Genomic DNA, 17,361 nt, shown 5'->3' with positions numbered 1-17,361 from the left:
AAGGACTTCATCCATGCGATTCATTGTTTCTTCTATATCCGTTTTCCTCTCAGCTAGAATTACTATATCATCAGTAAATCGTAGCATCTTTATCTGTTCAACTTGTATCGTTGTCAGTTTAGGTTTTGATTTTATTCTTATTACAATTATTCTTTCGCTATGCATTTTGAAATACTCTACTCTGTTCCGTATCTTCTTGTTCATTATGAGACCTACTCCTGCCTACCCATTATTTGAAGCTGAGTTAATTATTCTAAAATCCCCTTACCAAAAGTCGTTTTCTCTTCCCACTGAACCTCTCTAACTCCTACTACATCTACATTTATCCTATCCATTTCCCTCTTTAAATTTTCTAACTAACCAACCTTTTTTAAACTTCTAACATTCCATGCTCTGACTCGTAGAATGATATTTTTTAATTTTCTGGTGACCTCTTCCTTAGTAGTTCTCACCCTGGAGATCCTAATGGGGGACTAGTTTACCTCCGGAATATTTTACCAAGAAAGGCGTCTCCATCATTGCTATATGAAAATACAGAGAACTACATTTTCTTGGAAAAAAAAGCAGCTGTAGTTTTCCATTTTTATCAGCTGCGTAGTACTCAGAGGACTGAGTGATGTTGATATGGCTGTTTTAAGTTGCCCTTAACACCTACTGAAAGAGCTGCTGCCCTCTTTCAGGAATTATTCCTTAGTCTGTATCTCAACAGATATCTCTTCGATATGGTTGAACCTTCGGTCCAGCTACTCTGTATCACTGAGCACTCAAGCTCCCTCACCAACGGCAAGGTGTCATGATTCATAGAGGGAGACTTCCAGTGTGTGTGACTAAATTTGTTAATATTTGCAGTAACATAATCAAAAGAAAATTATATTATTTTTTTTTTTTGTAATATTATTAATATAAATATTAAATTTTACATATTAAAAATTTCAATAATCAAACTTTGTTATGGAGAGTCACTTTTTGGTTGTCATGTAATGATCACCTAACTACCTTTTCCATAACAACAGCTTTTATATTTTAATTTTTATTATTAATAAATATTAAAGGTTGAAACATCATCCTTGCATTTTATGTTTTTAATATCATAAAATAACTTATTAATAAAATAATAAACTGCAAAAAACCTAATAATTGATTTTTTTAAGCAGTCTGTTATGAGTAACCTTCCAGTTAAGTAAGTGAATAATGATTAATTTTATTTATGAGTATATTAATTATAGCTTTAAGTGAAATTTCCTTTTATTTCATCAAAATTACCATACTTTTTCTTTTACTGATATTTTGATTTATGCATAGAATTAGGTAGAACATAACTAAATTTTATTACTGTCGATTAAAGAAAAGTCTGTAAACATGGAGATAGTCTTTTGAAAATGATACAGATTGCAATATCTAAATCTGATTTCTTTTGATACTTAATAGAATAACTTCATTAAATGCCCAATAAAATGTACCTGTGGAGCTTTTCACCGCTCAAAAGCAATTCCTGAAATGTACAGATTTAGTTTTGAACTCAAATCTTTTGTAAATTATATTTGCAATGATAGTTACAACATAATTAATGTTTTCAAATTAGAAAAATTTCTCATTAAATAGTCTTAACATATACTTTAGAAGAATTTATTAGGTGATCCAAATAAATTTTCATATTATTAGCTAAACAAATTTCGACGTCTTCAAGAATTAGTATTTCCCCCATATTTAATATACATTAATAAATAGTACAGGAATCAATCCACTCAACTATATTTTTTTTTAACTGGAAATGATTTTTATTAATTATTTCCATAATGATCGAGCAGATGAAAAGGGATAAAGAGGAAAAAAGAGAAAATAATTTACAGTAATATTTTATTTACCTTTCAAATATTTAGGTTAGTGTTATTCTTAATTTTTTTTTTTAGGGGAAGAAGAGACCGCAGAGCTGTTAATTCTGCACCATACCAGAAGCCAAAGCCAGCTGAAAACATTGATTCATCCTGTCAAATCATGACCAGGTATAACTTTGAAGTGTAGTAGGTTAAGGTCTAATGTTCAAACATTCCATAAACTAAGTAATACTGACTGAAAATTCATACATTAAACAACAATGTAACCAATCTTTATTCAGCTTCTAAGTACATATTAAGATAATCTTAACAATAAATATACCTTAAATTACATCATGAAATATCTTCCCTCAACATTTCTTTCAATTAACATATTTAAGGAAGTGTAATTTCATTATTAGATTATAATTATTTATTGGACATTGGTAAATATAGCATCTACATTTTTTGTCTAACTTAAATTATTCTCTAATAATTCAGTCCTTCAGAATTTCTTTTGTCTTTTGTATTATTTTTTCTTCTACAACTCAATAATTACGGCTGTGTGATATTTAAAAGTACAAGAAAATTTTAATTTAGGAGTTTAAAAATATTTGTTTGATTATAATTCTCTAACTTGTATTGTGTTTCCTCAGGTTGATGTAATTTATTTATTTAGCGTATGGCACCAAGACACAATAACAATTACAGTAAAAAATTACAAAGAAACATCTAACAAATTAATATAACCTATTGATTCTGGAGTCGCCATCAGGAAATCTTCATAATTCCCTTCATAAGCTGTCCTAGGGCAAACTTCTGTAATGTGTTTAGCAGTTTGATTTTCACCATACTCGCAAAGGGACATCAGCGTTTTACCCCTTTATGTAGGAATTAGGCGCATATACCATACTGAGTTCATATTCTGTTTAACATTGACTATGTCTTACATGGCAAGTCTAAACCCGACGGCTTTTGAGTAATACATGGAATTTGGTTATCACTTTGTGGTCCATTCTTGATGCTAGGCGTCAGTTAGATTGAATCCTTCCTTTTCTGGCAGCAATTGTTGATTTGGTAGATTGCTTTCTAGATCGAAGGCCGCCATGATTGACATCCTCAATGTCCTCATGTATTGGTAGGTTCCGATTGTCAAAAATCTTCTTGTACTCTCTTATAAGAGCATTCATATGGCGCAGATTTGGGTAGCCATTCACAGGAGTAGACCTGCTAACCCTGGCAATCATTCTCATAGTGTTATTTAATTGAGTATCTCTATGAACATAAGGGCTGTTAAGCATTGTGTTTGCTAAGGTTGATGTAAGATTCATTATCATTGTGGTAGTACTCCACATATTTGGCAATTATTCATGTTTAGCAATGACTCATAAAACTAATGATAAAAATAATTCAATTTTACATCATTAGCTAACAATCATTTTTAGCAGTATTAAATCATTTTGTGTCCTACAAATTTCATGATGTTCAAGAATTAGTGACTTATTCATAGTTAATATACATCAATAAATAGTACAAAAATCAATCCTTTTATTGTTAGACGATAAAACCAGCATTGATGGATCTTGTAATTCATTTTTAATTGTCTCACTAGTCATGATATTCACCATTTTGAAACCAAACCTTTTTTATACAGTAATTATTTTGTGTTCACAATTTTACATTAAAAACTTACTATTTAAATAATGAAAAATCATTGCGGTTCTCTGAAACAGGGTTGGTTATTATGGATTTTCTTTTTTATATTAAATTTTCGTTAATTTTAACAACCAATTCTTTAGAAAAATAAATCCCAAAATACTTTGACTGTGTATAAAAAATACAATTCCTTTTTTTATTTGGAAATGATTTTTCTATAATGTCCATATGATTAAGCAGATGAGTAGAGGCATAAAAAAAATTTAAATAATTATCTTCTATTTCTGTAATTTAAAAATTTTTGTCACTATTATTTTTATATATATTTTATTTTATTTTTAGGGCAAGAACCCACAGAGCTGTTGCTGCTGCTACTTCTACACCAAACCAGATGCCACTTCCAGTTCAAAACTTAGCTTCAAGCTCTCAAATCATGACCAGGTATGTTAACATTTTAAGTATATTTATGGTTGTATTTTCCATAATATAACTAATACTGACTAAAGCTACATACATTTTCAGCAACGAAATGACAATACAACAAACTTTTATTCAGTTTCTCAGCTTACCCTTAGATAAATTTTTAGACTAAATGTACTTGAAATTATCTAGAAAAATACTTTCTTTAATCAAATGTTCTTTAAGTCACCTTTCTAATTTATCATGATTATATTTACAGTACAGGAATGATATGTGAAACTTTTGACAGTCCCTAGCACTGGGGAATATGTAAATAGTTTCCAAGATAAAAGTACAATTTTAATGTAGATCTTTATTTGCCAGTTTACAATTGGTTACATGTTACTATCATAGATATTGAAGATAAATGATTTAGCTACTCAATTGTCCAATGATATAATGATAGTTTTTTCAACTATTTAACCAATTTGTAGAAAAATGTTTTTGTGGAAATCTAAAATTAATTCTGTTATTTTGTTTTCCATTTATTTTATGATTAGATTGCCATTAGTTTTAAATTTTATTATGAGATATATCCTACAAAATAAGTGAATGTTCTAATGCTGTTTGGATATACCTTTACTTGTATTATCTTCTGTGAAGTAATGATTGATTGTATATTGACCTAACCAGTATTGTATTTTATGTTTTTGTATCTGTAAACTTAAATACACGATTAAGTATAGCTATGTGTTTAGATATTTTACTTCATTAACTGCTTTTTTGTTGAATTGAAAAAACAACTTTATCAACAAATTTTATTTTCCATTACTGATTCTATTGAATATTATGAGAAAGATACATCAGTAATTGTGCATTGTTGTTTTGATTATATGGAATCCAACTCTGTTAGCTTAGCTATTCTCTATTATTTGTACCTTACCTGTTTTATTTTTCTCTTTGTTTTTTGTCCCGTTTGATTAGATTCAATAAAGCTAAAATTTTTAATTAATTTAGTAAATGATAAATTCTAAACTGAGAATATAAAATGTAAAAAGAGCTGGTGCATTTATGAAAATTAAAAATTACTTATTTTCCAAACTTGTAGAGAATTGGATTATAATTAGACGGCAGGTTCAGTAACTAAATATACTTTGTGACTTAATAAAAGCTGTTCTAACTATAACAATTCAACTTCATTAGTTTCTTGTATGGCTGAACATCTTTAGTGAGTTTTAAACTAATGGATTTTAATGTAGAAAAGGAAATGATAAAGGCAGCATAAAAACTAGAAAAAGGAACTTTCTTTCTTAGAATAAGAATAACAATTTTAGAATAAGAATGTATGTGAAAGAAAGATCAAGTATGATTCAATAATACATTTCATTGTGTAAATAATCATATTTTATTTTTGTAATTTAAAAATGTAAGTTATACTGCTATTTTTAAATATTTTTCTTATTTTTATGTATTTGTTTTTTTAGTGAAAGTGCCAACACAACTGTTACTTCTACATCAAATCAGACACCACAACCGGATCAAAACTTAGATTCAGTCTCTCAAAACAAGATCGAGTATGTTTACTTTTTAAGTGCAGTATTTTTATTTCTTAAATGTTCATGCTCTACATAAATTTAATAATAATGCTGATTGAAGCTTCATATGTTTTCAGCAAAATAACTGATCTTTTTTCATTTTCTAAGCTCATACTAAGGTAATTGAACAATACATTTACCTTGAAGTACATCAAGAAAAATATTTAGTACCTGGTTTGGTTGTGGTCAAAATTTTGAAAACATTTTAATGATACATTAATAAAATGACTGGTTACTATTATTATCTGACATGTTAGTCGAGCTGTAATTTGAACGTCATATATTAAAAAATCTTCAGTTGAAGCTATAAACAGGCTTGAGTCCTGTAAACATATGCTCTCTTATTACATGACTTGGTATTATTCTCTTATAACTCAATGCACCTCTACCTTACTGTTGACAGGAGAGGTAGTAAGATCAGATAGCAATCTATAGCAATCCAGAATTAAAAAGATATAAACTAATGCCCAACATCCGGTCTAATTGTCAATGTAAATTAGAATTCACTTCCTTTTGCAGTTTAAATCAGTACCATTTCATTACACTGATTTACATGCCTTATATGCAATGCTACAACTCTTAACCTGAAAAGCTACTAAAAGCTATAGAATTCTTATCAAGGCTTAACAATGAAAAACTCCTTATCTTGATACTATTTATATTCCCACCCCTGCTTGTTCACTAACCTGGGTGGTTAAAATAAAATAAGTGAGGTTGAAAATTGCTATTATCCAGTTTAAGGTTACCTTAGCCCTTAGATTTTTCTTTCATATCAAAGGAACCGACGTTGACTACTAAAGAGTAATCCCTAGTGTCTCTTTCTTGATCTAATATTGGGTGTTGTTTTAAACATTGTTCATCATCTCCAACTTTATACAGACTAACTTCCATTGAACAAGATCAACATGATCGTATGCGTAGCATTTTGTGTGAAATCTTGGAAATACTATTTACTTCTCTACCATCTTCCGTGGTTGTTCAATAACACAATGCTCAATCTTTGCTTTTTATTCTGATTAGTAGTTTGGTTTTTAATTAACATTTTCACAAGTCTGATGAGTTGCTGTTTAAGAAGTCGTAAATGATCTACAAATTGTAGTTCTGCTTTCAAAATCATCTATGATAGATTTAATATCATGAAGTTTGTACAAGGAGGGTCCTAAACAACTCACAATGCAGCATGAACAAATGTCCTTGGATAACTGACAGAATGTGACCTGCTATGATAATGTTGGTGATGATGATTTACTGGACAGAATCACTGGTAACAAAATACGGGTCAACCATTTCAAGTCAGAGAGAAAACAGCATAATATGGAATCAAAATAGCTGTGGTTATTTTGATTACCAGAAAAAAATTAGAAAAGGAGTCATCGGTAAGAAAATTGATAGAACTTTTTTGAGAATTATTAAATCTAGTACTTGAACATTATCAGGAAAGGGACTTTGAAAAGTAAGTAACATGACAATGTCCATCTGCACATAACTGCCCACACAGTTGTAACCCTCCCAATAATGAAAATCATTATAGATATTGAGTTAACCTTTCGATAATTCTGGTCTTCCTCCTTCAGACTATCACTTGTTTGCCTGTCTTAAAGAGATATTAGAGACCATTGATTCACCTTTGACCTAGGATTGAAGGAAGTAGTGCATGCATGGCTTGCACTACTACAAAAAACATATATAAAAAAACCATGTTATTTACAAAAAAACTTTCTTTTTAAGTCATAAAGAAATGTAGTGTTGGCAACTCATGCAGTGTTGGAAAATGTGCAGTAAAAATCAATGGGGGCTATAATGAAAAATTGTGGAAATTATTCACTCACCTTTGTGTATAAATCTTGTAATAGAAGGTACAAGTATTTTTGAATATCTGTGTCTAATATAGCGTATACTTTTTTATTAATTTCCGGATAAAAATTCGTTGTTTTAATTATTAAAGCAAGCAAACTGAGCAAAGTTACTTGACAAAATTACAATTTACAAAGCTTAAATACTTGAATTCTGAATGAATTTCCAGCAAGTAAAACAAAATGATCCAGAATAAGAATTGAGTCACTATAAATTTACGTATATCAATAATTATGGTAGCATATATGGTTATCTGAGTTCAAGCTTCGAGTACCACCTGGAAGCCATGTTTGAAACAAATGTCTTTTAAAAACAAAGGTTAATACATAAGGCAAAAGTGCTAACAAATTTTGTATCATTAGTAATTTCTATACATTACTTAGGAATAGGTTTTTTAATAATAAAATACCTATTCCTATTAAAACCCTATCATAGGGCTACATTTTGGGTAACCCTATTTTATTAATTAAATTTATTCTGTATATATTTCTATTCTATTGTGTATATAATGCTTTATCCTAATTATTAAGAATGTGTTTTTTCTGTTTATCATTTAGTTTCATGAAGCAATTATCTTTACAACCAGTTTCCAAAATAAGTCGAAGTGATTTCACTAATATTAATTTAAAGGTAAGTTGGTAATTTTTTTAAAATTTCATACTTACATTTTTTCTATAAGCTTATTGATTATTATTAAATGATCACTTGTAAGAAGAGCTGAAGAAATTTGATTTATAATGGAGTGTTTGTGTAATTTTGTTTGATATATTTTATAATAAAATAATTTATTTATTATCTAAATTATGGTTAGTGTAATTAGAATTAAAATTTAATTATAATTAAAATTATAATATGTTCTAATAAAGTGATTTTTTTAAAAATACAAGTGAATGAAATTTTATGGATATTTAAGTATTAATTGGTTGGTTCAGTTTTTTATTTTTTTATTTGTCATTATCATACTTATTTTTATTTTAGTAATTTCCTTTACACTCATTTATATAGGCAGGTAGTATTTCTTCTGATACAACATCTCTATTGTTTATTCGCATATTCATGGTATATAAATATGTTTAGATGTAATAATCTTTAGGTTATCATTATTTGTTAACTTTTCATTGTATATTTGCTTAATACTCCAAACAAAGACTCTTGTATCTTTGAATAGTTCAAAACTTTGTTTAGTGTAATTTATGAATTATCAAATCATATTATCTGGTGTGGACAGGATTTTCTCAATCTTGGAAGTGGTACACTCTGTCTAATAGATAACCAGTTACTGCAAATAACAGAAATTCTGAAATGCTGTTGTTTGGTCTGTTTTGTATTAATTCCATGTATCTGTAAAGTAAGATTCAAAATATTTGATTTTTAACAAAATTTGCTTTATTTAAGATTTTAGTTTTATGATTATAAAAAAATATTTTTTAAAATATATTTTAATGAAAATTTAACAAAATTAAATTGCACACTTATACTAACAATATCCAGTGTTGCAATGTCTATCTATACAGATGTCATAAACCCACCTGATGTTCTTTTGTGTTATGATGTACGTGAGGATCGTGTAAGTCATTCAATCAAGAAGTGTAGCCAGAGAATTGGATCTTGCATTTTCGGATTATGTTGGTAAATTTTCAGTGTGTGTGTAGGCTCCTTGTTCAGAGTTTACAGTAATCATCAGTATTCTTTCAACATAAAAAGCAGTAAATACCAATATGATTTGCATATGTGTGGATTTTAATCACTGAAGTACCATTTTGTAAATTATTACTTGATTATTACCCCATAATCAGACAGTTATTTTGCATTGTGTAGTTTATTAATTGTTGAAGAATCTTATCATCACTAATACTTTAATGTGTTAATATAACAATTGTAATATTGTTCTGTTACAGGACCATGTTGACCAGAGTGCAAAAAGATCATATAAATCTCGTCAAGATCGTAATGAAAAACATAAAGGTAGATACTTTTATTGGTTTTCTTACACTAGCATTGCAGTTTGTGTTTAAAGATTATAAAGTCTAGAGATTATAATTCTTTTTTCTTTAGAGACAATTGCTTTTTCCGCATTTGGTATAATACATCTCTGGTAAAGAAATATTGAGACTGTGCAGTTGAATGTAATAGGTTCAAGGACATATAAAAGCATTTAATACATTATGAAAACCTAAATGTTCAGTCTAATTAAGTGGTGAAGGGATCTTAAGTTATATAGAAAGATAAGAAAATCTTTATTGAAAATCTTAATTATATTCTTTTATGGAAAATGGGAACTACTTTTCAAATGACTATTGTACATTGGATTTATTTGAATAAATATTTAAATCTAATTTAAAGATATAATTACTTCTAATCAGACTTGAATTACCACTATCTATTTCATCACAATTATTCATTCTATGTAATTAAAAAATATATAACATTTTTTTTTTTTTTTTAGTGATAACAGCTGATTAGTTTTGTCATTATTTTAGTTAAATGTAGAAAAAAATTATAAAAAATAATTTTTTCCGATATTATTAATATACTATGGTGTACATTGAAAAAGTTGATAAAAAATAACTCATAAGCGTTTCTTTTAACGCACAACAAAAAAAAAGCAGCCCAATTTAAAGAAAGATAATGTCCTATATTTAATGCGATTAGTTATAAATATTACAATTATCTATGCAAACAATATTTAAATCAAATTTTTTCATAAGAAATGAGTGTTTAACTTATCCACCATTTTTACAAAGCAATCCTTTACCCCCTTTTTCATATTCTGTGCAACCTTTTGATGAATACCTCTTCCAATTTCTCATAATTCATGAAATGTGTTGGCTTTCACTTCTTTAATGGTGTGTGGATTATTTTTGAGCTAGCCATAAGCCAGTCTGTATTAGTCTTTCACTAAAGAAATTTCTCAGAAGGTCCATTGTTGCTCTTGCGTGTGACATGTGGCCCCATCTTGTTGAAACCACGAATCTCATTTAAATTTTCAATAACTGTTAGTTTCTTGGTAGAGGTCTACATTAAGAGTGTTTTCAAAGAATAAGGAGCCAGTTATACTTCCCCTGGAAAGTGCACATCACACACCAGTTTTATGTGGGTGTAGAAGTCATCATTAATAGATGTGAGCATTGTTGGAGCTCCAGTAGTGATGATTCATGTAACCAACACTCAATCAACACTCAAATGAAATCAACACTCAATCTGTAAAAAATTGTATTATCTCAATCTGTATTATCCAACACTTAATGCTCTCCTGAACAAATAAGATCATTCTTATTTGTTATTATCTTATCCAGAATATGAGCTCTAATTTTATTATGTTATAAAATTGAGCTGTAATATTTAGATTATATCAGAAACCTGTATATGAGTTTAATATGAGTCATCATATTAAAAATTACATTTGTTTAGATTACATTTTGTTTAAATCACATAAAAGGAATTTTATTTTCTAAGAATGAATAGCTCATAATAAAAAATATAATGGATAAACTGCCAGTATTTTTATAATTTTTGGAGAAGATTCATTAACACAAGTTTTTTTTTTAGATAAACCGTATTCTAGAACTTCAAAAAAGTCTTCAAAAAATGCTGGCCAATCTGTACCTCAAGTACCACCAAAAAGAATTATCAGAAAAAAGAAAAATAAGAAGGAGTAAGAATAGACTAGGAGTATGACTAAAGTAAGTAATATGCTAGTTGAATATTTATAAATAAAGTTAATAGCAGAAGCAGGTTCTATTAACTGTATGGATTATATTAATTACTACATGACTGTGCACAAATAATGGGATCTTATGTCTAAAAAAAAAAATCAATTTCCATTGTATTATGGTTTTATTACCTTGTAATCTTCCTCTCTTGAATGGAATTTGTTGCACAATTTTCAGTTCAAGATTAAAAAAGATACTGCTAATTACAAACAAGTGACGGTTAAAAATTAAAGAAATCTTTTGTTCTTTCATAAATGAATCTTTTTTGTTGCAATTGCTATATAATGGCTGTACATTCTTGTACGAGTACTGCTGGTGGTTAATAGATAGGTATTCAGGAATAATGTGCTCAGGCATTCCTTTTGGATATTTAGTACAAATTCTGAAATTACGGTCTTACAAAACAGCATATTCATGATACGCCACCAGTCACTGTCAGCACTAACTCTAAAATAGTGAGCAATTGTAATTTTCAACAAAAACTGGTAAATTTGTGATAGGAACATGTCCTAGTTATGCTAGGATACCGTCTTGAGTTTTCCTCGTGGTACTGCTAAAGTGTATCCGCCTGCTGATGCTTGTACAACACAATGCACTACATCCTCATAAGTATCAATAGTGGCATTAATGTATTTCTGTTTAATCAACCCTAATATACCATCAGATGCAATTCCATTATGACCGGTAAGGAGAAACTAAAAAAAAATTTCTTATTTCTCCCAGTTTTATTTGCTAGTCAAGGTATCATAAAATTTTACTGTTTTTGTTTTGGCTCACACAGTTATCAGCAAAGAACCGTAATACGTCAACTTTTTTTATTTTCTTAATAATAATGCAATGTACTTGCAGCACTATTTGGGCCTTTTCCAAAGCAATTCTCTTCATCCATAATAACCAAATACTACTGACCTAATCCTTCATTTTATATACTAAAAAGCCTAATTTTTTTAACAGATGTAAAGTATGCAATATCTATCATGTGTGATGATGGATAGCTTAGTTTCTGTACGCAATCAAATGATAGAACTGATTTTACTATTCACATGTGCTTTTGCAATCTGAGTCTGATAAAGTTGTCTTTGACCCCTCTAACCCTCTCCAAGTGAGTTGTGGCTTTGTCATTATTTTTTTTATATATTATTGTTTAATTGGAACAAAATATAACAAACAACTCGTTTGGAAAGACCAAAATTCAAGCAAGCTACTCAATGGTTAACAGCGACTCTATTTAGAGTAATATTACTGGGGTATCTCATTGTAGGGGATCAAAAGTTTTTCCAAACCACTAGGATCGACAGTTTTCAAGATATTTGGGATTTTTAATCAGAAAATTGAGATCCGATGGTAAATTTAAAAAAATATTTTTCACAATGTAAGTCGCTATTTTACATCATAAATGGATTGTGTACACATGCACACACAAAAGTTTTTATTTTATTTAATTATTATTTATATTAATTATTTTTTAATTTGTTATAAAAAAAAGAAAATATTATTTTCTTTATTTATTTATTTTAAATTTATTATTAATATTTTAATTAACAATTTTTTTGTGGTTTATGGAAAAAAAGTTCGCATTCTTGACTTGGCAGATGGTGTGATCGTCATGCTTTACAGTTTGATTTCTGCAAAAAGTAAAACATGCAATTGTAGCCTGCACAATATGATGATATATAGTTAGTGGTAAAAGAATAAATGATGAAAACAGAGTAAAAATGACGTAAAAGAGTAAAAATCAGTTTGTGCTTAACAAAGCTGTATTACAGATTATTATGTTAGTGTATAGTTTTAACCTATCACAAGAAGCTTAACTATTACTATAAATAACTCTCGTTTGTCATTTACTTTTCTTTTTTTAACTCTTGTTTTCTCCTTTTTTTTCAGTTTTAAGTGGAGATTTCATCAAATATAACTAGAAAAATTAATACTTATAAACTTTTAAAATCATCAAAATTAATTAAAATCTGTGGCTTCTTCTTCTACTACTACTACTAATGGATAACATATTATAATTAGAGAAAAGGCTAAGTGCACTAGGCCTACGTGGGATAGCACTATAAAAAAAACGCGCCAAATGCTGTACCTCAAGGTGGTGTGGAAACCAGCTACCAAAATAGACTTAACACAAATTTTTGTACTTCATATAAAGATTGGTAAGATTGTAAAGATGATTCTGGTAATAATATTAGAAATAGAGTTCTTTCCATGAAATTTATTCACTTATGCTGTTATCATACATTATTGTAAAATCATCACTCAGTGCATGATTAACATCAAGGAGGATGTGATTTGTAATAAATATTTTACTGTGTATTTTTCTGATGAAATTTGCATTTTTATTTATTTGTAAAATAATCGTAGTGCTTGACAAATATATATATATATATATAGAAACTTATACTTTTATTGCCATTTTTTATATACCCTATCTTGCCTGCTGGTTATCCACTGTAATTATTAGTTTATTTCTATAAATGTATATGTTTAATAAATCATTTTCTCAATTCGTGTAAAACTAAAATTCTAAACCTTCTCTTTTATAATTATATATGAGATTATAATCTGTCATTTAACCTGTCACTTGCAATAAATCGTTCTGCACCTCCCACTGTTCATATATATAATTTCTTTCTAATTATGTTTCATATTGTTGAAAAAGTACATCTTTATGGATTACTGAATAGAATAATATGACTTAATTTTTTTCTATAACCCTGCAGATAACTTCAATATTGAAATTTAATATTTGTATTTTTTAATACCCGTTTTCACCTGGATTGTCATCGATCACAATTTGATTCCATTTGCTATTCATCAGTAACTTTTAATTTACATAATTTCCATTTAAAAATTTTAAATCATTTTATCAAACATCCTTTTCTGCATCTTTGTTTCAATAGAATAATTTATAGAGCTTATAAATAATAATATTTGTAGAGCTTATTCCTACCCGGATCGGCCATATCATGCTGTGAAAATGAATTCTTAAGAAAATCTTAAAAGGGCTAATTAAGAGGTCTGGAGGATAGTAATGCAAACATCTGCAAAAGTAAAAAGGGGAAAAAAAAGAAATATGGAAAATATAAGTAAATTCATTATCATTATAAACTCTCTTGGGTAATTTATTTCTATGAAAAATCTAATTCTATTTAATTATCAAAAGTAATAGAAATTTTTCCCCCAAAGTTATACTTTGAAAACAATAAAAAGGATTAAAGTTTTAAATTATGTAATTGTAAAAAGGGATATGTGTATATAAATGGGTATAATATTTGTATAAATGTATATTAGGGGTGATATATAAATATTAAGTTAGAAATAGATGTATCATAATATTTATAATTATTCGCTATTTATTTTTTTTTTTTGTCTTTTCAGCTCATCACTTCACTTCAGTGGCTGAAGTCCTACATTCTACCATACAAACCAACATTGTTTATTTATATACTATATATATATATATATATTTTGTTTTTAATTAGACCATATAAAAATACATTTATTAGTTCAAAATGTTTTTATAAAATTCTATTTGTAATATTATTGATCCGGTTTTTAAAATTACCCTTTTTTATAAATTATTTATATTTTATTCGTTTGATTTACAAAATTAATCTTGTTCAAGAAATTAAAAACGCAAGTAAAGATATAGTGGCAATTTATTTTATTTTTTATTTTATCATTTAAATATTTTAAAATTGGGGGGAAATAAAGTGATTGATTGGTGTAAATAAAGAGTGAAATTGAAGTGCGATGAAGATCAAAGTGTGAAATGAACAATATATTTCTCACTACAAAAATATACAATCTGTAAATAAAAATGAGACATCTGAAATTATACAGTTTACCCGATTATATTCAACATCTCATCAACTTTTCACTTCATGCTGCATCCTATGCCTTAATAGTACCAGATCGACCGATTTTTTTCAGCTGCTTGATGGATTTGATCTTTGGATTAGCTGTGGTGATAAATGCAATGCTGTGTAGCCAAATGGTAAAATATTAAGGTACTACTAATTCTTTACTACATTATATATATTTATATTTCATGATAATATTAATAATATTTATTAAAAGACTCCATTCATTTATGTAATGTTTAGCTTCAGTTAGAGCGACCAAATAATGGAGCTCCTTGCTCTGTGACTTCAACCAACCATTATCACTTAACTTCTACAGGGGCCAGGGTCAGAGCATTAGCCCATCTGGACTAGTATAGTGATTAACTCATCATTGCAAATATTTGGATACTAGATTTTGGATACCAGTCATGTTTGTGGTTGGGTTTTCATTAACCGCAGCAGTATGAAAACCTTACATCCTGGATCAACAATACATTTGAAAGAACGAATATTGCAATATATGAGGTCACTTTTTCACAAGATCGACAGCCACTTTTCACTTAAATCTCACCACACAAGTGTCTATTACTACAAAAAGTAGTCCAAAACCAGACTCTGTTTTTTCCACTAATCGATTTCAATAAATTGATCCAGTATGTATGTAACTTATTGAAATACATTAAAGAAGATTGATCCAGAATGTAAGGTTTCTTTTCACGAGCGCTGATTGGTCTACTGATCACCCGCCAATTTTAAATCCAAAAAATTTAAAATTAAAAAAAGGGCGTAACTCAAAAACGGTGCGTCCTAGACATTTTTAACGTGATTTGGAAAGGCTTAACCAAAAGGGTACTTTCCAGTTTTTTGAATTGATAGTTACTAGTTTCATCCACCTACATCCACCCAATCTCAAGATCCGCACTTTTCACAACATTTTTTTGAAATTGATGATGAAAAAATGACATTATATAAAACATAATTATATTTTAAATAAATGTTAATTTAATGTTATATAAAATATAATTATCATATTTTATATAATGCTAAATTTTATTAGCATGGTGGTCAAAATGTTACTGAATATTTGAATATATATTGCTTGCTTTAGCGATGAATCTCTTGCCTGACAGCAGTTTGAAAATATAATGAAACCATGTTCGCGCTTCATTTTTCAAAAATCGTTGTAGAAAATACTTACAAAGTAGGTGGTACATAAATATTTCATGAATTTTAAATACCATAGCAAACAAAGTAAGTGGAAGCCCATATAATATTGTAAAAATAATATAAAATACATGATTCAGTTAATATTATAAAAAACTTAAGTATGATGTAAAAAAACAAAGAATATTGAAGATTACTGAAAGGAAGACCAGGGGTCTTGTAATTGAATATCCTGTAAGTACAGATTTTTGTTACCATTCAACATTATTCTTAGCTGAAAATTTTAGCTTGGCTGAGTAGGTTCATATAACATACATTCTTGGATGCGTAATAGATCTGTTTCTGTGGAGCTTAATTCAGAATGATATTTCTGCTTCTATTCTTGGTAAAAGCGCTCTGATCTTGCACGAGAGGATCCCTGCTGCCTTAAAAGGGGCTTGGGATTTCTTTGAGCGAATTGTTGTCTTGTTTAGCAATCTTTCTGTGGATTACTCCTTCCTAACCTCCACTTTTTTCCTTTATTTTCTTTTAACTTGATCTATTAAATCTCACTAGATCTAAGGATGCGTGGGATGTTAAAAATTCAGTGTTCTTGGTATCTATCTAGTCTGGAGGAGGGTATAGCTTTTGAACCTATCTAGCTAGTGATTATATTTCTGCAAAAAATGTCTATAAAGAGTACATCATGCTGAATCTTTAATAAGTAATAATAGATCACCTAATCATTCTAACAAATATTTAATATTTTTTTTTATATATTTTTTTTTTGTTTTTACATTATTAAATGAACTGCGATTCCAATCCCAGATATGGTCCCAGTAGGTTTCCCCATTGATATATGATTTTTTCACCATATTTGTATCGCATGGCAACTATGATCATGCTTTATAGTTAGGTGCAATTAGTATATCATAAAGATCCCAGTGTTGCAGTCTGGACCCCAGATGTTCATGTTGATGCTTTAACAATTTTTAAATCACAAAGTAAATCATAAATTCATATTACTTAAGTGAGGAGATTTCTCATCAGATAAAGGAAGAAATTTTTCAACATCCACACATTTTCATATTGTTTTCTAGCAATGTTGGATTAGATGGCGGTTTAGGTACAGGTACAGGTAACTCCTACCCATCTGGTACCGACTTTAGAGCTGGGAATACACCTGCATATTTTATGAACTTTTTGTTTTTGTCTGAAAATCCAAATATATATGTCATGCAAAAGTAGCAGTCTGTGATGTGTGATCCTTAGGTTCACACCAAACATGCATCGGTACAATAAATGGGATGGCTTGTCGTTTCCCCTTCAACTGTTCAGTTAC

At 28.7% G+C, this 17,361-nt stretch overlaps 1 protein-coding gene across 1 annotated transcript; it reads left to right on the top strand.

The window, feature by feature from the left end:
- The first annotated feature begins 1,160 nt into the window (after nt 1–1,160).
- LOC142330865 (uncharacterized) lies at nt 1,161–10,995 on the top strand. The gene is made up of 7 exons (XM_075376330.1): nt 1,161–1,180; nt 1,911–2,003; nt 3,813–3,911; nt 5,354–5,443; nt 7,876–7,948; nt 9,217–9,283; nt 10,868–10,995. Exons 1-7 carry the CDS (start codon nt 1,161–1,163, stop codon nt 10,975–10,977), a joined length of 552 nt encoding a protein of 183 aa, XP_075232445.1. The 3' UTR covers nt 10,978–10,995.
- Nucleotides 10,996–17,361: the final 6,366 nt, after the last annotated feature.

Source organism: Lycorma delicatula, chromosome 10 (genome assembly GCF_047948215.1).
Source record: "Lycorma delicatula isolate Av1 chromosome 10, ASM4794821v1, whole genome shotgun sequence".
Taxonomy (NCBI): Eukaryota; Metazoa; Arthropoda; class Insecta; order Hemiptera; family Fulgoridae; genus Lycorma; species Lycorma delicatula.
Note: the sequence above shows the minus strand (reverse complement) of the source record. Positions and strands in the feature narration are given on the sequence as shown.

Excerpts from the sequence above, each read along its gene's own strand:
- LOC142330865 (XM_075376330.1), top strand. The coding sequence starts at position 1,161 with ATGAGTAACCTTCCAGTTAA. Across the intron at positions 1,181-1,910 it reads ATGAGTAACCTTCCAGTTAA|GGGAAGAAGAGACCGCAGAG; the intron begins GTAAGTGAATAA and ends TTTTTTTTTTAG. Across the intron at positions 9,284-10,867 it reads TCGTAATGAAAAACATAAAG|ATAAACCGTATTCTAGAACT; the intron begins GTAGATACTTTT and ends TTTTTTTTTTAG.